General features: G+C 37.5%; 2 protein-coding genes across 4 annotated transcripts in view; one reads left to right on the top strand and one right to left on the bottom strand.

Annotated features, from left to right (window-relative positions):
- The first annotated feature begins 264 nt into the window (after nt 1-264).
- Nucleotides 265-11755, top strand: LOC101864155 (RNA-binding protein 34). Of its 3 annotated transcripts, none has more exons than XM_013083976.2 (12): nt 265-360; nt 2318-2466; nt 3016-3233; nt 3960-4116; nt 4505-4564; nt 5003-5046; nt 5784-5867; nt 8373-8433; nt 9012-9054; nt 9912-10030; nt 10761-10901; nt 11364-11755. In XM_013083976.2, exons 2-12 carry the CDS (start codon nt 2320-2322, stop codon nt 11709-11711), a joined length of 1422 nt encoding a protein of 473 aa, XP_012939430.1. In that variant the 5' UTR covers nt 265-360; nt 2318-2319; the 3' UTR covers nt 11712-11755. The 3 variants fall into 3 exon arrangements, with proteins under 3 accessions (XP_012939430.1, XP_005100987.1, XP_012939431.1); XM_005100930.3 differs by having other exon boundaries at nt 277-382; XM_013083977.2 differs by having other exon boundaries at nt 331-429.
- Nucleotides 11756-14122: 2367 nt separating this feature from the next.
- The window catches only part of LOC101864629 (collagen alpha-1(XII) chain), a 7334-nt gene continuing 4119 nt past the window's right edge, over nt 14123-17337 (bottom strand). The window contains exon 6 of the mRNA XM_035970413.1: nt 14123-16437. Coding sequence (XP_035826306.1) covers nt 15818-16437 — 620 coding nt within the window. The 3' untranslated portion in view covers nt 14123-15817. The remainder of the gene's footprint in view (nt 16438-17337) is intronic.

The following is a 17337-nucleotide window of genomic DNA, read 5'->3' on the forward strand; positions in this document are numbered from 1 at the left end:
AGTTTACATACATACATACATACATACATACATACATACATACATACATACATACATACATACATACATACATACATACATACATACATACATACATACCGCCTGTCAATTAAACCAGTCAATGCTACACGCGTAGACATGGAAGACCTGTTTGGGAATATGCACAACAGTCTGTTTAAATGCGAATATATTTTAGTGCGCCGAGAGGTTTTACGAGCTCTTTATTTCCTGAAGATATATTTGTACATACATACTCATTTTAACTTCCGAATTCAGAAGAGCTCAGTTTGTTAGGAAAGATAATGAAAGTAGCCTCATGTCAACGTGCTGAAGTAAACAAGAGAGAGCAGTGTTAAAAAAGTAAACAAGTCTTTTGTTCTGGGTTCGTATCTTGGTACCCGTATCTTCGTTGTTTTTGTAGAAACAAAGGTATTTTTTAAAACTTTTCCTCCCATCTAGATCTACCAGTTGTCCATTTTCTACTGAATATTGATGCGCTGAACACGAATATCAACTTCATGTTGATTAATAAAAAACAAAATAATGTAGAGCTAATATTAATATCTAGATCTAGATTACTAGAGTCTAGATCTAGATCTAGATCTAGAATCTATCTAGATCTAGAATCTAAATTAGATTTTCATTGGTAGTGTCAATTGCCACCGAGTAAATTGGAGCTTTTTTTTGCGTTGGTGGGTAGATCTAGATTTCTAGATCTAGATATCTAGAGCTCTAGCTTTTACTTTTATACTTTTTTGTGCTCAGTGTTGTGCGTTCGTCTCTCTGTCCCTCTGTGTGTGTGTATGTGTGTGTGTGTCTTTTCCTGATCCCCTTCCCCCGATTTATGTTCCCCGATATAACGTGAATTTCTGCTTGAGTTTGTGTGCGTTTGTGACCTTCTACTTCTAGAATTGCCAGTGTTGGTTCTACATCAAAGTGTAGGCTAAGGCTAGCCTAGATCTAGATTCTAGGCCCACGGCCTACGTCTCATTGACAACACGCCAAGTTGGTACCATAGCTCTAGACTAGATACTCGTCCAATGAAATTAGTTGAGAACAAATTGACCCATTGGACACTCATAATATTATGTACAATGCTAAAGATAGTGTTGTTTTCAGACTTGACACTGCTTCACTCGGTGGCAATAGACAAAAAGTCAATTTTTGTCTATTGCCACCACGTCGCTTGGTGGCAATTGACGCTACCATTTTCATTCCCTGAGGACTCTCAAGCTAATGGAAGTTACCAAACTTTGGCGCCCTTTTCTCGATAATTTTACCTCTGAAACATTGCGCTGCCAAAAGCGAAATGCTCGCAGCTAAAGGGATTTGAAGACAACAACTTTGAACAACAACAACCTCTGAAACTAGAGTTAGGTGACACTTTCTTCTTCAATCTCATATATGTATATCTTGACTTCTATATCAAGATAATTGAGAACTTTTTCGCTATTTTTAAATAGAAAAGAAAAATAAAGGCTTTAAGATTACATTAAATTGATAACTCCACATGCCCAAAAATTAATGAGTGCCTGATTCCACCAGGCTGCCTCACATATTGTGTTTGTTGGGGTGGTCACTCGTTACAGATGTCCTTCCGGATAGGTGGTCTCGGCCTAACTCAATAGACATTTATAGCCTAGGCCTACATTATTTACACAATCGGAAACAAAAACGGAATTCGCGTAAAAAAAAGAGGGGGGGGGGGGGTGCTAAATTCACAAAAATAATCATAATGGTTTTTAAGTTTTCAGTGCCAAGATTGGTCTCAGCACGCTAAAAAACGTTAAAATAGTGTCCAAAAATAGTCCAAAATGGGTTTGGACCTTTTCTATAAATTTACTGATGGCCTTTTCACCCTGGCAACTCAGTCAGCTTTTTTACTCGACTTCTGTTTTTGTTTCCGATTTTGTGTATGTCTATGGAGTTAGGCCGGGACCACTTCTTCCGAAGAGTGCCCGGAGTTGTGTTATTATTTTAAGCATTGAGAAAAAAAGTGGAAGATTCATTAAAAATTCCTCTTGATTGGTTGTTTTGTTGCACTGGCTTAAATCTCATCATCATGATAATGAAAGAAATGGGAAGTCAACTGACGATATACCAAACTAAAGCATTATAATGTCCTTTTTAGATTGAGAAATCAAAACTTTTGTTCTTTTTGATTTGACCAATTCTGTTTGTTCAGTTTCAACTGTTTGTACCAGTGTTCACACCACCTAGACAAGAATTATAGTCTTTTGAGCTCTTTTATGTAGAGGGATGATACAAGTCTACATCACTGAATCCTAGTTCAATTTCCTTTTTCTTGTCTCTCCAGAAATGGCAGCAGTATATAAGCCAGGACAAGTGGCTGCTGCCCTGTTTTCCAAGAACAAGTCTTCAGCATCTGAGAATACTTCTCTCGCAAGTCTTTTTACGGCTACTAAAGCACCAGATGGGTTTCAGTATCTCCCTCAGCATGCAGCTGTAAGTTGTGGGTGATGTCAGGAATGAAAAGTTTTTTCGTTAAATCGATAGAGAGTGTTGTTGTGTTCACAGCATTTTTTGTGTCGAGTGTACATTGTTTATAATGTCTTCTACAAGGCACCTTTTCCCAAGTGTAAAATGTTACAGGTTTTTTTTCAAATGTGTGTTCTAATTCTGTTTAGGTTTCGGGAGTATTTTTTTAAAAAGTGTCCAAGATATGGTTGCAAATGTTTGTTGTGGGTGGTAAAGACCTGAACAGAAAGGATTGAAATAGGGTGGGGGGGGGGGGTGTCATTATTTTGAAGAGATTGTCTTTTTTTTTGTTACCATTACTCGACATCAGAACCAGAGTCACAAACATTGTAAAAGTCTGAGTTCTTCTTGGGCCTGACCTAATATTATGAGAAGCTGCCATGTTCCGTCACATCCAAGTACTTAAGTTTTCTTTTTGTGATAGTAAAGAGATGTATTTTGAATATTAAAGAAGTAGCTTTTATCATTTGTTTATGTATATATATCTGTTGTTTCTTTTTTTTATATTTTTTAAAGAAAAAAGCGGATTCCCTGAAAAGACAGGCAGTTTCAGACCAAACAACGGAAGAGAAGAACAACAAATCTTCTGCAAAGAAAAGGAAAGTACAGAAGGAGAAAGCGACCAGCTCTGATGATGTTTCCTCCTCCAAGGCATCTGAATCTGGACCTGTGGAGTTTCCTTTTCAACATGAGACATTAGCAAAAGTAGCAAAAGAAGAAAAGAAAATGAAAAGGTGAAGAATTTGTATTGTTAATTTCTGCATTGTTGCCTTTCCTTCAGTTTGATTAAGTTTGTATGTTTTGTTTGTTTTACTCTCTTTATTTATGAGTAGACTTTAGTTATAACTTTGAAGTAATTTTTATTGCGTTTTTTTTTTCCCCCCCAGATATATTTAGATTTCAAAGTAGTATTGCCATTTCAGACTTATGCATATGTAATGATTACTTTATAAAGTTGACATGGTGAAACTGTTGTTGTATGAGAAATACTGTTACTGCCTCAGTTGAGGAGATAAAAGTCATGTCTTTTGTTGGTGCTTGACTGCACTGTTTAATGTACAATTTTTCCCTCCCTTTGGTTTTTGTTCTTTTCTTCTTCCTTCGTTTTCTTTTTGTACTGTACTGTCTACCGTGATATAGTGCCTAGTTCGGTTTGTTTCTTCAGCATAGAACTCTCGTGCTATTTTTCTGTATCACTGTGTCTAAAGCCTGATATTACTTGTTTAGTGAGTGTCAGTATCTCACAGCAATGTAGATTAAGTTCTCTTAGAAATAAATTGGAACATTTTGCAATAAGGTCATAATGTTTCAATGAATCATATAGTGTAGCAAAAAGGTTTTGTCTTTGAAATCAGAAAAACCCCACAGACCCATGTGAAAGTAATGTGAATAGGTGAATCATTTAATTAGCTAAAAGTGTTATTTCATTTTTGGGGTAAAATTATTCTCTGATCTTTTAGGGTGGTTAAAGAACCCAAGAAAAAGAGAACAAGCTCAGATCGGAAAAAAGAAGATGAGATCGCTGAGAAAAGGCCCAGGAGAAACAGAAAAAGGGACAAGACAGCAGACACACGGACTGTGTTTATTGGAAATTGCCCACTCTCAGCTGACAAAAAGGTATTCACTTTTTAGTAATTATAAAATAACAGTTGTTGAAAGCTAACAAGTTTTTATTATCTTGATGCGTATGATGAGATTTTTTTTCCCCTGTGGTCTTATTGTAATACTCATGTAGGTTGTTCTTGAGCATTATTCATATTTTTTTATTTTCTTAATGTCTTTGGAAATTATCTTTATTCCCATGGAAGTAAAATAAAAAAATGTAGTTTTTGTGTTTTATCTTTCGTAAATCGTAGTTTTTAAAATTGACAATTTTTTAAAGTGATGCTATGATATTACCTACTATCTTTATCTTGGCTTGCCTATATCCATCAAAATACTGTTCTTCCCCTGTCCTATATCACTCTTTTTTTAATGCGCTGCATTTTTCACTTTACTATTACAGGTTCTCAAGAGTTTGTTTAAAGAATATGGAGAAATTGAATCAATTCGGTTCAGATGTGCTGTAAGTACAAACAAAAGTGTATAGTTTGTTTATGAGATATAAATCAAGGAAAATCACCTAATTTGACAAAACTTATTTAAAATTACATTTTTTCCTAGTTTGAAGGATTCTAAAAGCTAATGAAATGTATTTTGGAAGGGATTTTTTTAACAGTGCTGTGTTTCTTTGATTACTTAAGTTTCTGAGTATCTTCCACAGATGTATATTATTCATTAGTTGTTTGTGTGCCTTCATATGCTGCTCATATTGAAGCATGTCATGTTGAAGCTGACAGTTTGCAGTCATTTCTGGAGATTATGTCTCAGTTCTTCCTCCATTTCAGATGTAAAAGTTTGTTCAGGTTCCCTGCTATATGTGAATGTGTGTGTTAGTTGATGTTGTTTTTCTTGTTGGGTGATTATGGATAAAATGTATCTCTGTCTTTTTTTTTTTTGTCAGCCTGCAGCAGAACCAAATTTGCCCAGACGAGCAATTGTAATCACGTAAGTTTCTTTATGATATTTTGTTTTTATAACTTATAAGAATGTTGTTCGTATTGCGAGTAAGAAAATATTAATTCAACGTTTTTCTAAGTCTTTTTGAAAGAATAATTGACATTAAGTGAATACATTTGTCCTCAATGATATCAGTCCAAAAGTTTTTCTTCTGCCCTTATGGGAGGAAATTAGACTAGAACAAGTGAACTGTCAGGGGAAAGAAAGGATAATGGAAAGGTAAAGAGCACCGTCATTGTGATTTTAGTCTAGACTAATGGATGGATGACTCCTGTAGTTTCAGTAGTCTGGTCCCATGTATCGATGTAATCTATCATTTAAATCTCATTGAATAATTGTGAGGCAGCGTGGTGAAATCAGGCGCTCGTCAAAATAATGAAAGTGAAAAAACTGGAATTTTTCCTCAGGTTTGGGAACTTTTATCAATTTTTGGGGGGGCTCAACACATTTCATGTCCATTAAAGAACGCATTTCTGTGTGCATTATAATGAAAGACGTTGATTAAAGGCACAAAAAATTGTATGTTTCAGCAGACTCTCAAGCTAAGGAAATAACTAAACTTTGGTGGCGGTTTTCTTGCTATTTGTACCTCTGAGACCAGACAACAACCACCTCTTTATATGGCAAATATCTTGAGTTATATTCAAGATAAATGGATATTTTTTTGCATTGAAAGCAAGATAAATAACGAACTCTTATGTTGATTTGGTTTTTATTTTCTCCAGGAAAAATTTTCATGAAAAAGGTAGCAGCTACATTGCCTACATTGTGTTCAAAGATGATGAATCAGCTAACAAAGCTTTAGCAAGGTGAGTGTAGAGGGCTTCCTCTTGTATTGTTTGTTTTAGTAAGGGTTTTTGGCAGTCGCAACTGCATACGGTCGTATGAGGGCCAAGGGATGGACGTCAACAGAGAAGTCCTAATGGGGAATCAGGCTTACTCTGCTCACCTCACTAGCCTCAACAGCACAAAGTCTGCTTTAACTATCAAGGCACCACGGAAACAGCAGTTCACAAGAGAGTGACAAACGTACAAATAGAGTAGAGGAAAAATGACGATAGGAAGGATGAGGCAAAAAAAAGCAGCAGTTCAGTTCCTCCTATGTTGTTCCGGCAGAGTATGAGCACAACATTGATAAATCAGCCCATTAATAATTCTACTGTGCATAAAAACATTTTTAGTATACCCCTTTTTAGAATGACCTAAAGACAACTTCAGTCAGTAGCACTTCTATGTAGCAATGTTTATGTATATATGTGCTGTGTAAAATTCACAGGTGTTTTTGAGCATGTTTTGGAGAGGTTTAGAATTGTGGGTAAACATGTAGGTAATTTTTTGTTCATAGCACATTTGTATAGAATTCACAGCGTCACTTTGCGCCTGATTTTGTGAGTTTTAGTTAGTTAGCATGACTCAGCAGCCTGCTGGAGCTCCCCGGATCTGGGTCACGGGCTTTATGAGCCCTGATGCGACTCTGCCAGTGTCTGTTAAGAAGTTCGCATTTTGTCTACTTTTGAAATGATATAACTTCTTCCCCTCAAACCTTTACACTGATGTACTAAAAGATCAGTGTCTGGTCATTTATTCTGTGTTGAAATGATTAATTTCTAGGCATTAGTTTTTGTTCCAGACAAGTGTCTGTAGAGTACCCTATTTGTCCTATTTTAGTTACATACTTATGAATAAGTGATTGTTCATTTTAAAATGGCTCGATAGATCTCTCCAGAATCTAATTTAAACTGACTACGAATAACATGTCTTTTTCCATGAGAATTCTTAAATTTGCGCAATAGTCAAGTTATAAGAGAAGAAAGATGCACATCTGCTTTTTTTTTGAGGAAATACACTCGGCGTTGGCTCTTGCTTTACCATTAAATACACAAGAGAAAGCGACCCTGCCTTTTTTCATGAATTATGCCGAGTGTGTGGCAGCCTGTATACAACTAAGAAAGGTATTCCGTTTTTTAACACAAAATTGTAAATGCACAAGTAGAGGTACACTTCACATATGGAATGTAAACAATGACAACTAATACATTCATTCTTAGTTCTCGTTCTTTATGTTTCGTTCTTATGTTGGAAGTATGCACTTGCACTTATGAATGTAAAGAAGTCAGCATGTTGTCAGTCTTTGCGCAAATGATCATAGAAACGGAAATAAAAACTGGAAAAGTCTGATGCTCATTGAGTGTCATTGGCAAAGTAGAAATTATTCTGAAAACCCAGTTACTATAAGTTACCCCTGTTCTTCAGTCAACTGACAAAACCAAGAGGTGTAGCGTTTTAAGAAAAGTAAAGAAGTTTTTGAGTGTAACAGATACTGTTCATGTATTACGTTATAGATGTATTCTGGCTCTAAAATCGATTTGTACATCTGCTTAGAGAGACCATAGCGTAAATATTATACTTTCGTGAAAATGTTCATGATAGTATTATTAGACACATAAAGTTGTATGTGAAGGAATTACTGTTTAGTGAATTGTGTGCCAAATGGATAAAGGTGCAAAAATACAGCTTTCTATCATCTGTGCAGATACCATCTTTTGTGAGTATTTCCATCTATAGTGCTGTCAAAAATTCGTGGCACAACTTATTGGCGAATATTTCCTAAACTATCGGATATAGGCAGCTTTTACACAATGACTTGTATCAATTTGTTCTAACAGATCAATATTTTTATTAACCCCTGTTAGCTGTGTTCTAGAAAATTCCTTAATAAATACTTATAAAAATTCCAAGTGGGTGGTTTCTACAGATTTCAAAAGGTGTGCAACTGGGGTAATATTGATTTCAAAAGCAAGTCTGTCATTTTTTTCTAATCGTGACATTATGCTCATTGAATGCATGTTTTGAGAACCTTCAAGTGCAAAAATGGTGTACTGTTCAGTATAAAATTAGTTTCTTATAACAAGTTTTGCCACTTGAAAGTGTCATTGGTGAGCTGTGATGTAGGCCACATGTGTATGTAAAATGTGTATGAGAAACAGCAAGTGCTGTGAACTATCCCATTTTCCGAATGACGGAGATTTATTGTATAGTATTTTTATAAATATAATTTATGAAGAAAGGTTTTTTAGTCTAGTCTCAGTTATTGTGGAAAAATATGATTAAGTTAAGAGAAATTGATACAAGCTGCTGTGCAAAGTATGGGTGACATTGATTCACCCAATAAAGATATATTTGAGGAGAAGTTACGCCTTGAATTTTTAACCGCGCTCTATGTTATATCGTTCATTTTCCAAAAGTTCAACCATCTTTGTCTAGCCGGTTTTTTTATATTGATGTCATTATGTTATAATCTGCTTTGTTCTCAGAAATGGCTATGTATTGGACGATCAGCACCTCAGGGTAGACATTGCTGCTTCTGCTAAAAAGGTGTGTCTATGAATTATGTTATACCTTTGCCTCTCATTCAATATGTCCTTGGTTCAAAGTCTGACAGCGATGGGAACATTTTCTCCTTTCTCCCCATTTCATCTTCTCCGATCATGTTCTTTCATCTGTTTTCATCTCCACTTTCTCCCCCCCCCCCCCTTTTTTTTTAAAAAATCTGTTGGCTCGTGACTCTTCCTTCTGCTACTCCTGGCTTCTTCTTACTGCTGTCTCTCAGCCACACCCCTGATCCAAGGGTAGGTAAGGTCTAACATCTAGCCTCTCAAATAAGGGCGAAAAAGTCTTGGCGGTCTGGTATGCAAGTTGCGCCCATTAAAGATCCTTTGGTGGTCCTGAAATAGATCAGAATAGGCTTCTGGCAAAATTCTAAATTAATTCCTACCGAACTGGAAATGTTTAATGTGTCCCATGTGCTCATATGACCTTTTGCAGTTTGGAGCATCGTAAAATACTTACCAAAACACAAACACAAAACGAGCTAAAAAAAAACCCTAGACCTAGGTTTCCAGTAAAAAAAAAAATTCATGATAAATAATAACCTTTGAACTTCTGTTCCCCAGCATGACAAGAAGAGATCTGTGTTTGTTGGCAATCTACCATTTGGTAAGCTAATCCTTGTTTCAATACCCGTTGACCCTTTCTAGGTCGGAGGTAGGGAAGGGGAGGTGGTTTTTTTTGTCTAAGGTTAGCATACCATAGTCTTGTGAGGGTGAATGCTAGTTTGTCAGTATTTATTCTTCAACAGCTGGATAAACTATTCATGAAATATCATTGTGTAATAATGTGTGTGTAATATTTCTGTGTGCTTTCTAATTTCAATTTTGAGACTGCTATTAAAAGGATATTCTTTTAGAGAATTGCATTGCCACCACATGTTCAACAGCATCACAAATTGCTAAAAATCAACAGTGGCAAAAAGTTAAAGGTTCATGGTACTACTTTCTTTCCCTCGTTTAGTTCATAGTAGTTATCTACTTCAAAAGTATTTATCTACTTCAAAAATAATAGAAATATTTTAAAAGCACAAGTATAGCGCTGGTGTTATCTAAGGATGGAGCTAACTTTTTTATGGGCATGCTAAACTGCTTCACCTGCCCCTCCGCACCATTGTATTTTACATAAAATCTCCTTCTCCTCATTTTGTACATTCTTTTCTGTCCTGTGATTACTTTTTATGGCCACAAAAGTGTTGCAACTTCAGGTCCTATGCATTCCCTCCCTTCATTTTTTTGCCCATCCATGAAATTGCAAAATTCAGAGAATTAGGTCATTGAATATAGGACCTGACTAGTTGTAAAAATTGAGTTTTGCTATTATACACAAGCAGGTTCGTATGTAGAATAACATCTTGTTTGTGTTGTTGTTTTTTATTTTAAGAATTTCTTCTTTTTTTAACATTTTGTTTCAGTGTGCAAAATTTTGCTTAATATTTAACATTGTTTGCTTTTTTCTGTCCCTAGATGTGAGGGAAGAGGAACTGAGAAGTCACTTCTTGGACTGTGGTGATATCATCAATGTGAGGATAGTGAGAGACAGACAGACCAGTCTTGGCAAAGGGATCTGTTTCATTCAATTTGAGGTAATGTGTAGTGTGATCAAAGTGCAAATGCATGCACATGTGTTAGACTGACCAGATAAACATCCCACAGAAGTATGATGGAGTGAAAGAGTTTTACACCCCAGTCAACCTAAATCTGATCATTTAGGCTGCGGTCTCCTTCAACCCAGCTGCAGGGAGCCAGCCTGGGCTTTTTGGGATATCATTTTCCTCCAAATGCAGGAATCACACTCACATGTTATAGTGAATAGGTTTTCTGCTTCAGGTCAAAGTCAAATTATTATGTTGGCTAGGAAGTCATCTAAAAAAATAGTCACATTACAAATAGTACTAGGTTTCAATTTAGTTGTCTTCTACCTTTAATTTTAACTGAAGGATAATCTAACTCAAATTCAGAGTTTTTGTCTTACACCGTTGTGATTTAGAAGAGTTTATTTGTAAATGTGTTAAAGAGCTGACATTACAAAATCTTTTTTTTTTAAAGTACGGTAAGTCTTTAGTAGAACAATATGAGCAGTGCAGTATCATGATAGTGAGATGACACTGAAATATGAACTGACGACATTTAAATCCAATCCTCAAAGTTTATAGAGCTCAGAGTATGAAATGTTCATGTTCATATTTTAAAAAATCATTGTAAAACAAGAATATTTTTAAAAGAATATTTGTTTCCAATTATGAAATGTAGACCGAGTCTGTTTTGATAACCTGAAAAATATCTCATTCCTGATCATATTTTTCTTCCATTTAGTCCAAAGATTGCGTAAGCCTGTCCCTGAAGTTGAATGAGTCGGAATTCCGGGGGAGACGGCTACGTGTGATGGCTTGTACAAAAAAGGCAAAAAAGAAAGAGGAAAAGAATATGAGTGATGCTGCCAAGAAGAAGAAACTTGTATCCTTTCATTCTTGTTAAATTCTTTGTGCTGAGTTGGATTTTGTTGTTGTTGCCAGTTTTAAAGAATTGTCATAAGAACTTATATGTACATGGAATTGTTTTCGTTTCCTTTGTGTTGCTTTTAAAGGTTTGTTGTAAAATAGTAAGGATTTTATCTGTTTTTTAATGGAGAAAAGTAACATCAGCAGTAAGGAGACTTCCAGATTGGCCTCTAAATTGACTCAGCTGAGATAGAGGCACTTAATGTGTTTGTCCCAGAATGGAAATGAACCCATTTTGGTTCAAAGATGTTACAAAATTGAATGTATTCTGCATCAGCTTTCTGTCCTTGCTTTTACCAAGAAGCAGATATTTTTAGGGGGGATTTTGGTATGATAAATGTTCAGGGCAGTTCATAATGGCAGCTGCCTTGGGTTTTTTTATGTTTTTCTTGTCTACGAGTCCTTAATTCAGTTCCAGACACCAAAGGGGAGTGAAAAGAAAGAAAAGAAAAGGATTGTCTTCGCACCAAGCAATGCCACTTCGTCTAATTTCAAGAGCATCTTGAAAAACAAGAAGGAAAAGCGTCTGCGCAAACTCAAGAAGGCGGCGAGTGCAAAGAAGGGAGACAAGTTGACATCCATTCTGGGTGAGGCTCTGCAGGCTCCTTCAAAAGCGACGAAAAAGGTCAAAAAAAATCCAGGACAGGGTGCTGGCAAGGGACCACAGAAGGGCTTCAAGGGCAAGGGTCCACAGAAGGGCTTCAAGGGCAAAGGAGGAAAAACAGGATTCAAGGGGACCAAAAAATCTAACAAGAAAAAAAGATGAAATGTTGCTGTGTAGTTTTACTATTAAATTCTATTAAATTGAAATGCGCAAGTTTGTTGTGTCTTATTCAGTTCCAGCTTTGCACATTATACATGTACAATCTAGCATGCACATAGTGAAACGAGCACATAGGGAAGACATTTTCAGAACCTGAAATTTTTATATATATTATACTTATATATACATTTTGTATTTCTTTGTATTTAAAATATGTGCATAGCAAAATTCATACGAAATGAAAAGATTTCGGCATCCCGCTGATTTTGCTATGTGTGTGCTAGACTGGTCATGTACTGTGTCTCCAGGAATGGCACGAGCATTGAACTGTTCAGTTTAATTAACTCCTTATCTCCGGCAATTTTCTGCAGCAGCTGTAGCACATTCTAATTTATGACGACTGACATTACATTAATTTTCTATAATTGCCCAAAATAGATCTCTTTTATCAGTTCTTTCATGGCATTGGACAGAAGAGCGAGAGCCCAGCTGTTGCTGGATCGATAACAACAACAACAACATCAGTTTCTTTCATTAGATAAAGTATCAGGATAGGTTCATTTGTTTTGATTCAGTGACCAATTTAGAGATATTTATATCACTTTTAGGTTTCTTACCAAAAGCGGGTCTTGGCATTGTGGGAAGACCCCCTCTGAAGATGAAGAATTAAAGTCTTGTGTGTGTCAGCTGCTAGTAGAAGGAGGGAAAGGGTGGGGCTGATGATAATGTTTTATGGAAGGCTCAAAAACTGCTTTATACAGGCTTTGGATCCATTATGGATTATGCTTTAGGCAGGCATTACTCTTTAGTGTTTGAAGGGAGTAATCTTGACTGCTGCGCACTGCTTTTAGTTTTCTTCTTAGTACAACTGCCTGCAGCCGGATGCGAGGTGTTCTATCAAGGACTGATGATTAGATGGGACTCCTGAATTTCTTAGATGTCTGAGGTTTGAATCTACTATACAATTGGTCACTTTTAAGGACAAGCGGGCTAACCCAGATTTCGGGGGTTTCCAGAAATCTTGACCTACACCAAAAGTGGGCTTTGCCCTACCTGTAAGAGAAGTTTGGTTTCATTGGTATGTGTACATGTATTTGTTTGGTTGTAGAGAAAACTCTCCTTATATAGAAACTGAACGAGGGGCAAAAACTTTACCTTCTATTTTCTCAAAACAGCATTTTTTAGGATAGCCCCCTTGTGCTTAAAAGCAACAGATTACATGTACTTCTAACTTCTAAGGTGTACTGTTTGTGAATTTGGTTGAATACTACCAACTACCAGTACCAGTTGAACTGATTACTGTTGGGGAAATTTGGTTTACAGTAACTTACATGTACAATGCAAACATACAGGAACTTACAGGTTACTCTGTAAGGTCAACATCAGCACAAGTCAAAGTATCATGATACAAGCATGCCTTTGCTGGTTGCCACAGTGACAGTGCAGCGCCTTGTTTTTCAGCTTTAGCTAGGTTTATTGTGTCTTGCACAGGGACATGACATTACTGGCCATCCACATAAGTTCAGTGTCACAGACATTGCTTGTCATTTTTGTGAGCCTAAGCTCATGACCCGCTTAACCACTCGAGCCCCAGTTTGACCTGATTGAAGAGATTGTAAGTTTAAGAGATTCTACTTTTTCTTATTGGAGAAATGTATATATGTTTGTTTGAAATTCATTCCTTTAGGTCTGACATTATTTGTCTTTTCAACAACAAAAAATAGTGGGTTTTTTATGCCCAATCAATACAATGTAGACTGAATTCAATGACAAAATTTCCCTCTCTTGGGAATCGAACACAGGTCTCCTGTGTGTGACAGCGAAACACCTAACAGCTACACCTCAGATGCTGGTCTTAGTTGTGTAATGAGGAATGTGCGTCTTGACTCAAAACGCCTCTGGTACAACTACTCCTCCCTAGAACTGTTTGAGGATTTTAATTATATTCTTTGTCTTGGGGTCGTGATTCTATTGCACCCAGATTCTGGTTATCACAATACAGACTCTGTGACCATGGCTGGACAAATTAAATAGCAGCAAGTAATAGTGTAACTGTCAGAGATGAACATGTGGGTGGTTGGCGGGTGCTCTGGTGTGGTTTGCTCCTTCTTTCCTATCGAACATCTATCTTCCTTATCTCCCCTTCTTCTTTTTTGTGTTTGTTACTCTCTTGTAACACCTCTAATCTTCTGGCGCTCATATGATCTTATGCAATTGCGAGTGCCGTAAAACCTCTACTAAAACTAAAGAGATGAACATTTTTTATTTGAGTTGTAGATTTCAACACCAAGACTGATCTATGTGGGGTGTGTATTGTCGAGCAAAATCAGAGATTTTGACAATATTATTAATGTTCTTGTGGTTCGTGGCAGCTCTTCATTTTGTTCCAAATAATGTAACACAACTACTTTCACTTTTCATTTTATGGTTTATTGTTGTAAAATCTTAGTATCAGCATTGTAATGATATAATAGCAAAACTCATTAAAAATGCAACAATTTAAAAAGTCAATGGCAAACTTTGGTAACAATTGCAACAGTTACCACACAATGGCATGGAAGTGCACGACATGTACTTTAAACATCTTTGACAAGAGGAATTAAAGACACTTTGGTAACAATTCATGACGGCATGGCTCCAAATGGTAGCGTAGTCTGTTGTTCATAAAACAGATCTGTCCTCCATGAAAAAAATGTCAGCATGCATGAAGCAAATTGCATATAATTATAATATGTTGTTCACTGTCTCTTATCACAGTCTGTTCATATCAGAAGAAGCAAAGGTCTAGTTGAGATCTCTACGAGGAACTTGCTTGACCCACTTCACACATCCGGGCTCTCCACTCTCTGAGGGGCCAACACGGAGGTAGCTGGGGTGTCATGCGCGAAAGACGATTTTAAACCTTTTTTTTTTAGAAGGGGGACCTCAACTAGACCTTTACTAACAAAAGCAGATGTGATATTGGCATGGTCCGTTGCCAGCAGTCGTGAACCACTTACACAGACAGTGTCACTCATGGCATTTGTAGTTAAATAGTACATATGAGAAATGACTAGTATCAGTAAGAGTGGTTTGTGTCAAATATTTGTGCACTTGGAGATATATCTTCAAGTAAGTTCAAGGGTATTTTTTTAATGGAAATTATTTTTTAAAAAAGGAAGCTTATACTTTTATACAAAGCACAGAGGCAATTGGTCCGTCTGAACATAAATATGTGATTGGAATTACACGTAGTATAAGAAACCACCTGGGTAGGGTGGACATTGTCCTGAATGACCAGAAATGAGAGAGTACGTTGACATATTGACATGTCTTAATAGACATTTATGTAAAAAGACATCATGGATTCATTTTTAAAAGGGTATTTCACCAGCATGAAAAATGTATTCAAAGTTAATGTCACAAATTCATCTGCGTTTTGTCATGAGTAATAAATCATCCTTTTAATTCAGTCATAAAAACCACTCCAAATCTTCTCTCAAGCGTTACATTTAAACAACATTCGACCTTCCATATAGCATTCAAATATCCTTTGCATTGCACATGCTTATGAATACATTTCCTCACCATCCATATTTTCATTCATACATTTCATTTACATCAGACATGTGCGCAAAATTTTCTCTCAGCACTGAATTCGGAGTCATTCACTTCACTTTCAATAAATAACGCGCAGACAGATAATTTCTGTTCTTCCAACCATTCTCATTCAATGGCAACATACATTCCTGAGACTAACTCACCAAAAAGCGTTCAGTCACTCTACAACTGCTAATATTGCAACAGACATAATAAAACCCGTATTTAGCACCAGAACTGAGTCAATGTATTTGAAATATAATGCAATATGGCACCGGTATCTGTTAGCCAAGACAGCTGTACAGTTTTCATTTTGGTTTTAATAGACCAGAACAGGACAAATTACATGTAGGCCTAGTGTGTAGTACAAGGAAGGCAAATATCATTATGGTATTAATCAGCGTTGTTGTAACTTGTAATCGGTATTAATATGGGACAACAGTGTCTCATAATTTTAATCACGTAGTTGCAAAAAAAAGACAATATTTATAAAGAATTTGTTAAGGATGCTAATTTTTTTAAACATATTTTTACAATGCGCACATAAACTCCATGACCTGACCTGAATAGTCATGGTCTCCTCTTACTCCACCCAAAACGCGTGATGGGCCTAACAGATCTACCCACTTATCTACGTGGTATTTGCCCACTGACTCGTCAATTACTGCAAAGACCTGGGTACCATGCTCAAGCAGACGCGAAACCTCCTCTGCAAGGTACTCAAACTCTGAGACATTTTCTCTGTTCAGGAGAAGGACCAGACCTCTTGTGGGTACCCTCTCGTCCACGTAGAGGTCATCGACAGGGTAGTCACTCAGGACATTTTTCAGCTTGCTTTCGACCACCAAGTTAAACTTAGCGTCTTTCATCCTCTGCTCCCTCCTCCAGGCCTTCACAATAGAGTGCAGACGTGGCCGGATGTGCTTCTTGGCGCGTCGGAGCTTCAGACCGGAGACTTCCGGAATAGACATGGGCACGTCAAGGCTTGGTGGGCACGGGCCGGAAGACACGCCGATCTTGACGTCACCGGCCAAGGTGGCCAATCGTTTGGAGATGGACTCGATGTTCTCCACCACCTGGAGTTTGCCAGAGTTGCTTGTGGAGCTTGCGTCGAATGCGAAGGTCATCTCGATAGGACCGTTCCCACATTCTGGAAAAAGAAGGAAAGAAGAAACATTTGTAAGAATATGGTTTGGTGGCATGAGATAATCAAGTCAATAAAATTAAATAGAAAGCCTTGTCAACTGGGGAAGTGATTACCACTACACTCCAATTTCTCTCTCTCTCTCTCTCTCTCTCTCTCTCTCTCTCTCTCTCTCTCTCTCTCTCTCTCTCTCTCTGTCTTTACACAGGGAACATGAACTATCAATTAATATTTTCCTCAAGTCTGTCTGTTACGATATGTTTTATCATCATCATCATTATGTTTGTTTGGTTGTTTTTGATCATTTTCTATTTTGTTTGTTTGGGTTTCTTCTTAGGGGGATTTGGGGGAGGGGGGGGGTTGTTGATTTTTTTTTCTTACTTTTTAAATGCTATTATTTAATTTTGTTTTGTTACATTCACCTCAGCTGAGGAAAACTCTAACGACGGCGAGTACCGGGAGTCGGAAGTGGACGAGGCAGCGTCGTCCATCATCTTCCAGGGCGGCAAACCGCGCGCCGAGAGCTGCTCCATCGAGACAGAGACGGAGACCAGTGGCGCAGGCGAGGCCAGCACTCAGTCCAAGAGGAGCATCACATCCACCTACGTCAACTTTCTGAGGAAGAGCCTGATCATCTCGGTGGAGCGCCGGCTGTCCTTTAAGGTTTTTGGGATTGTGGTTGTGGTTGTTGCTGGTGGAGTACTGGGGGTTTAGTGGGGAGGGGGTGAGATGATGGCAAGGGGTGGGGGGATGGCAAAAAAGGGGGGGTGTAGAGGATGATGTGGGTGGTGGTGTTGGTGGTGGTGGTGGTGTTGGTGATGGTGGTGGTGGTGGTGGTGGTAGTGTGGTGGTGGTAAGAGCCTGACCATCTCGGTGGAACAGCGGCTGTCCTTCAAGGTTTTGGTG

This window comes from Aplysia californica, unplaced genomic scaffold (assembly GCF_000002075.1).
Source record: "Aplysia californica isolate F4 #8 unplaced genomic scaffold, AplCal3.0 scaffold00265, whole genome shotgun sequence".
Taxonomy (NCBI): domain Eukaryota; kingdom Metazoa; phylum Mollusca; class Gastropoda; order Aplysiida; family Aplysiidae; genus Aplysia; species Aplysia californica.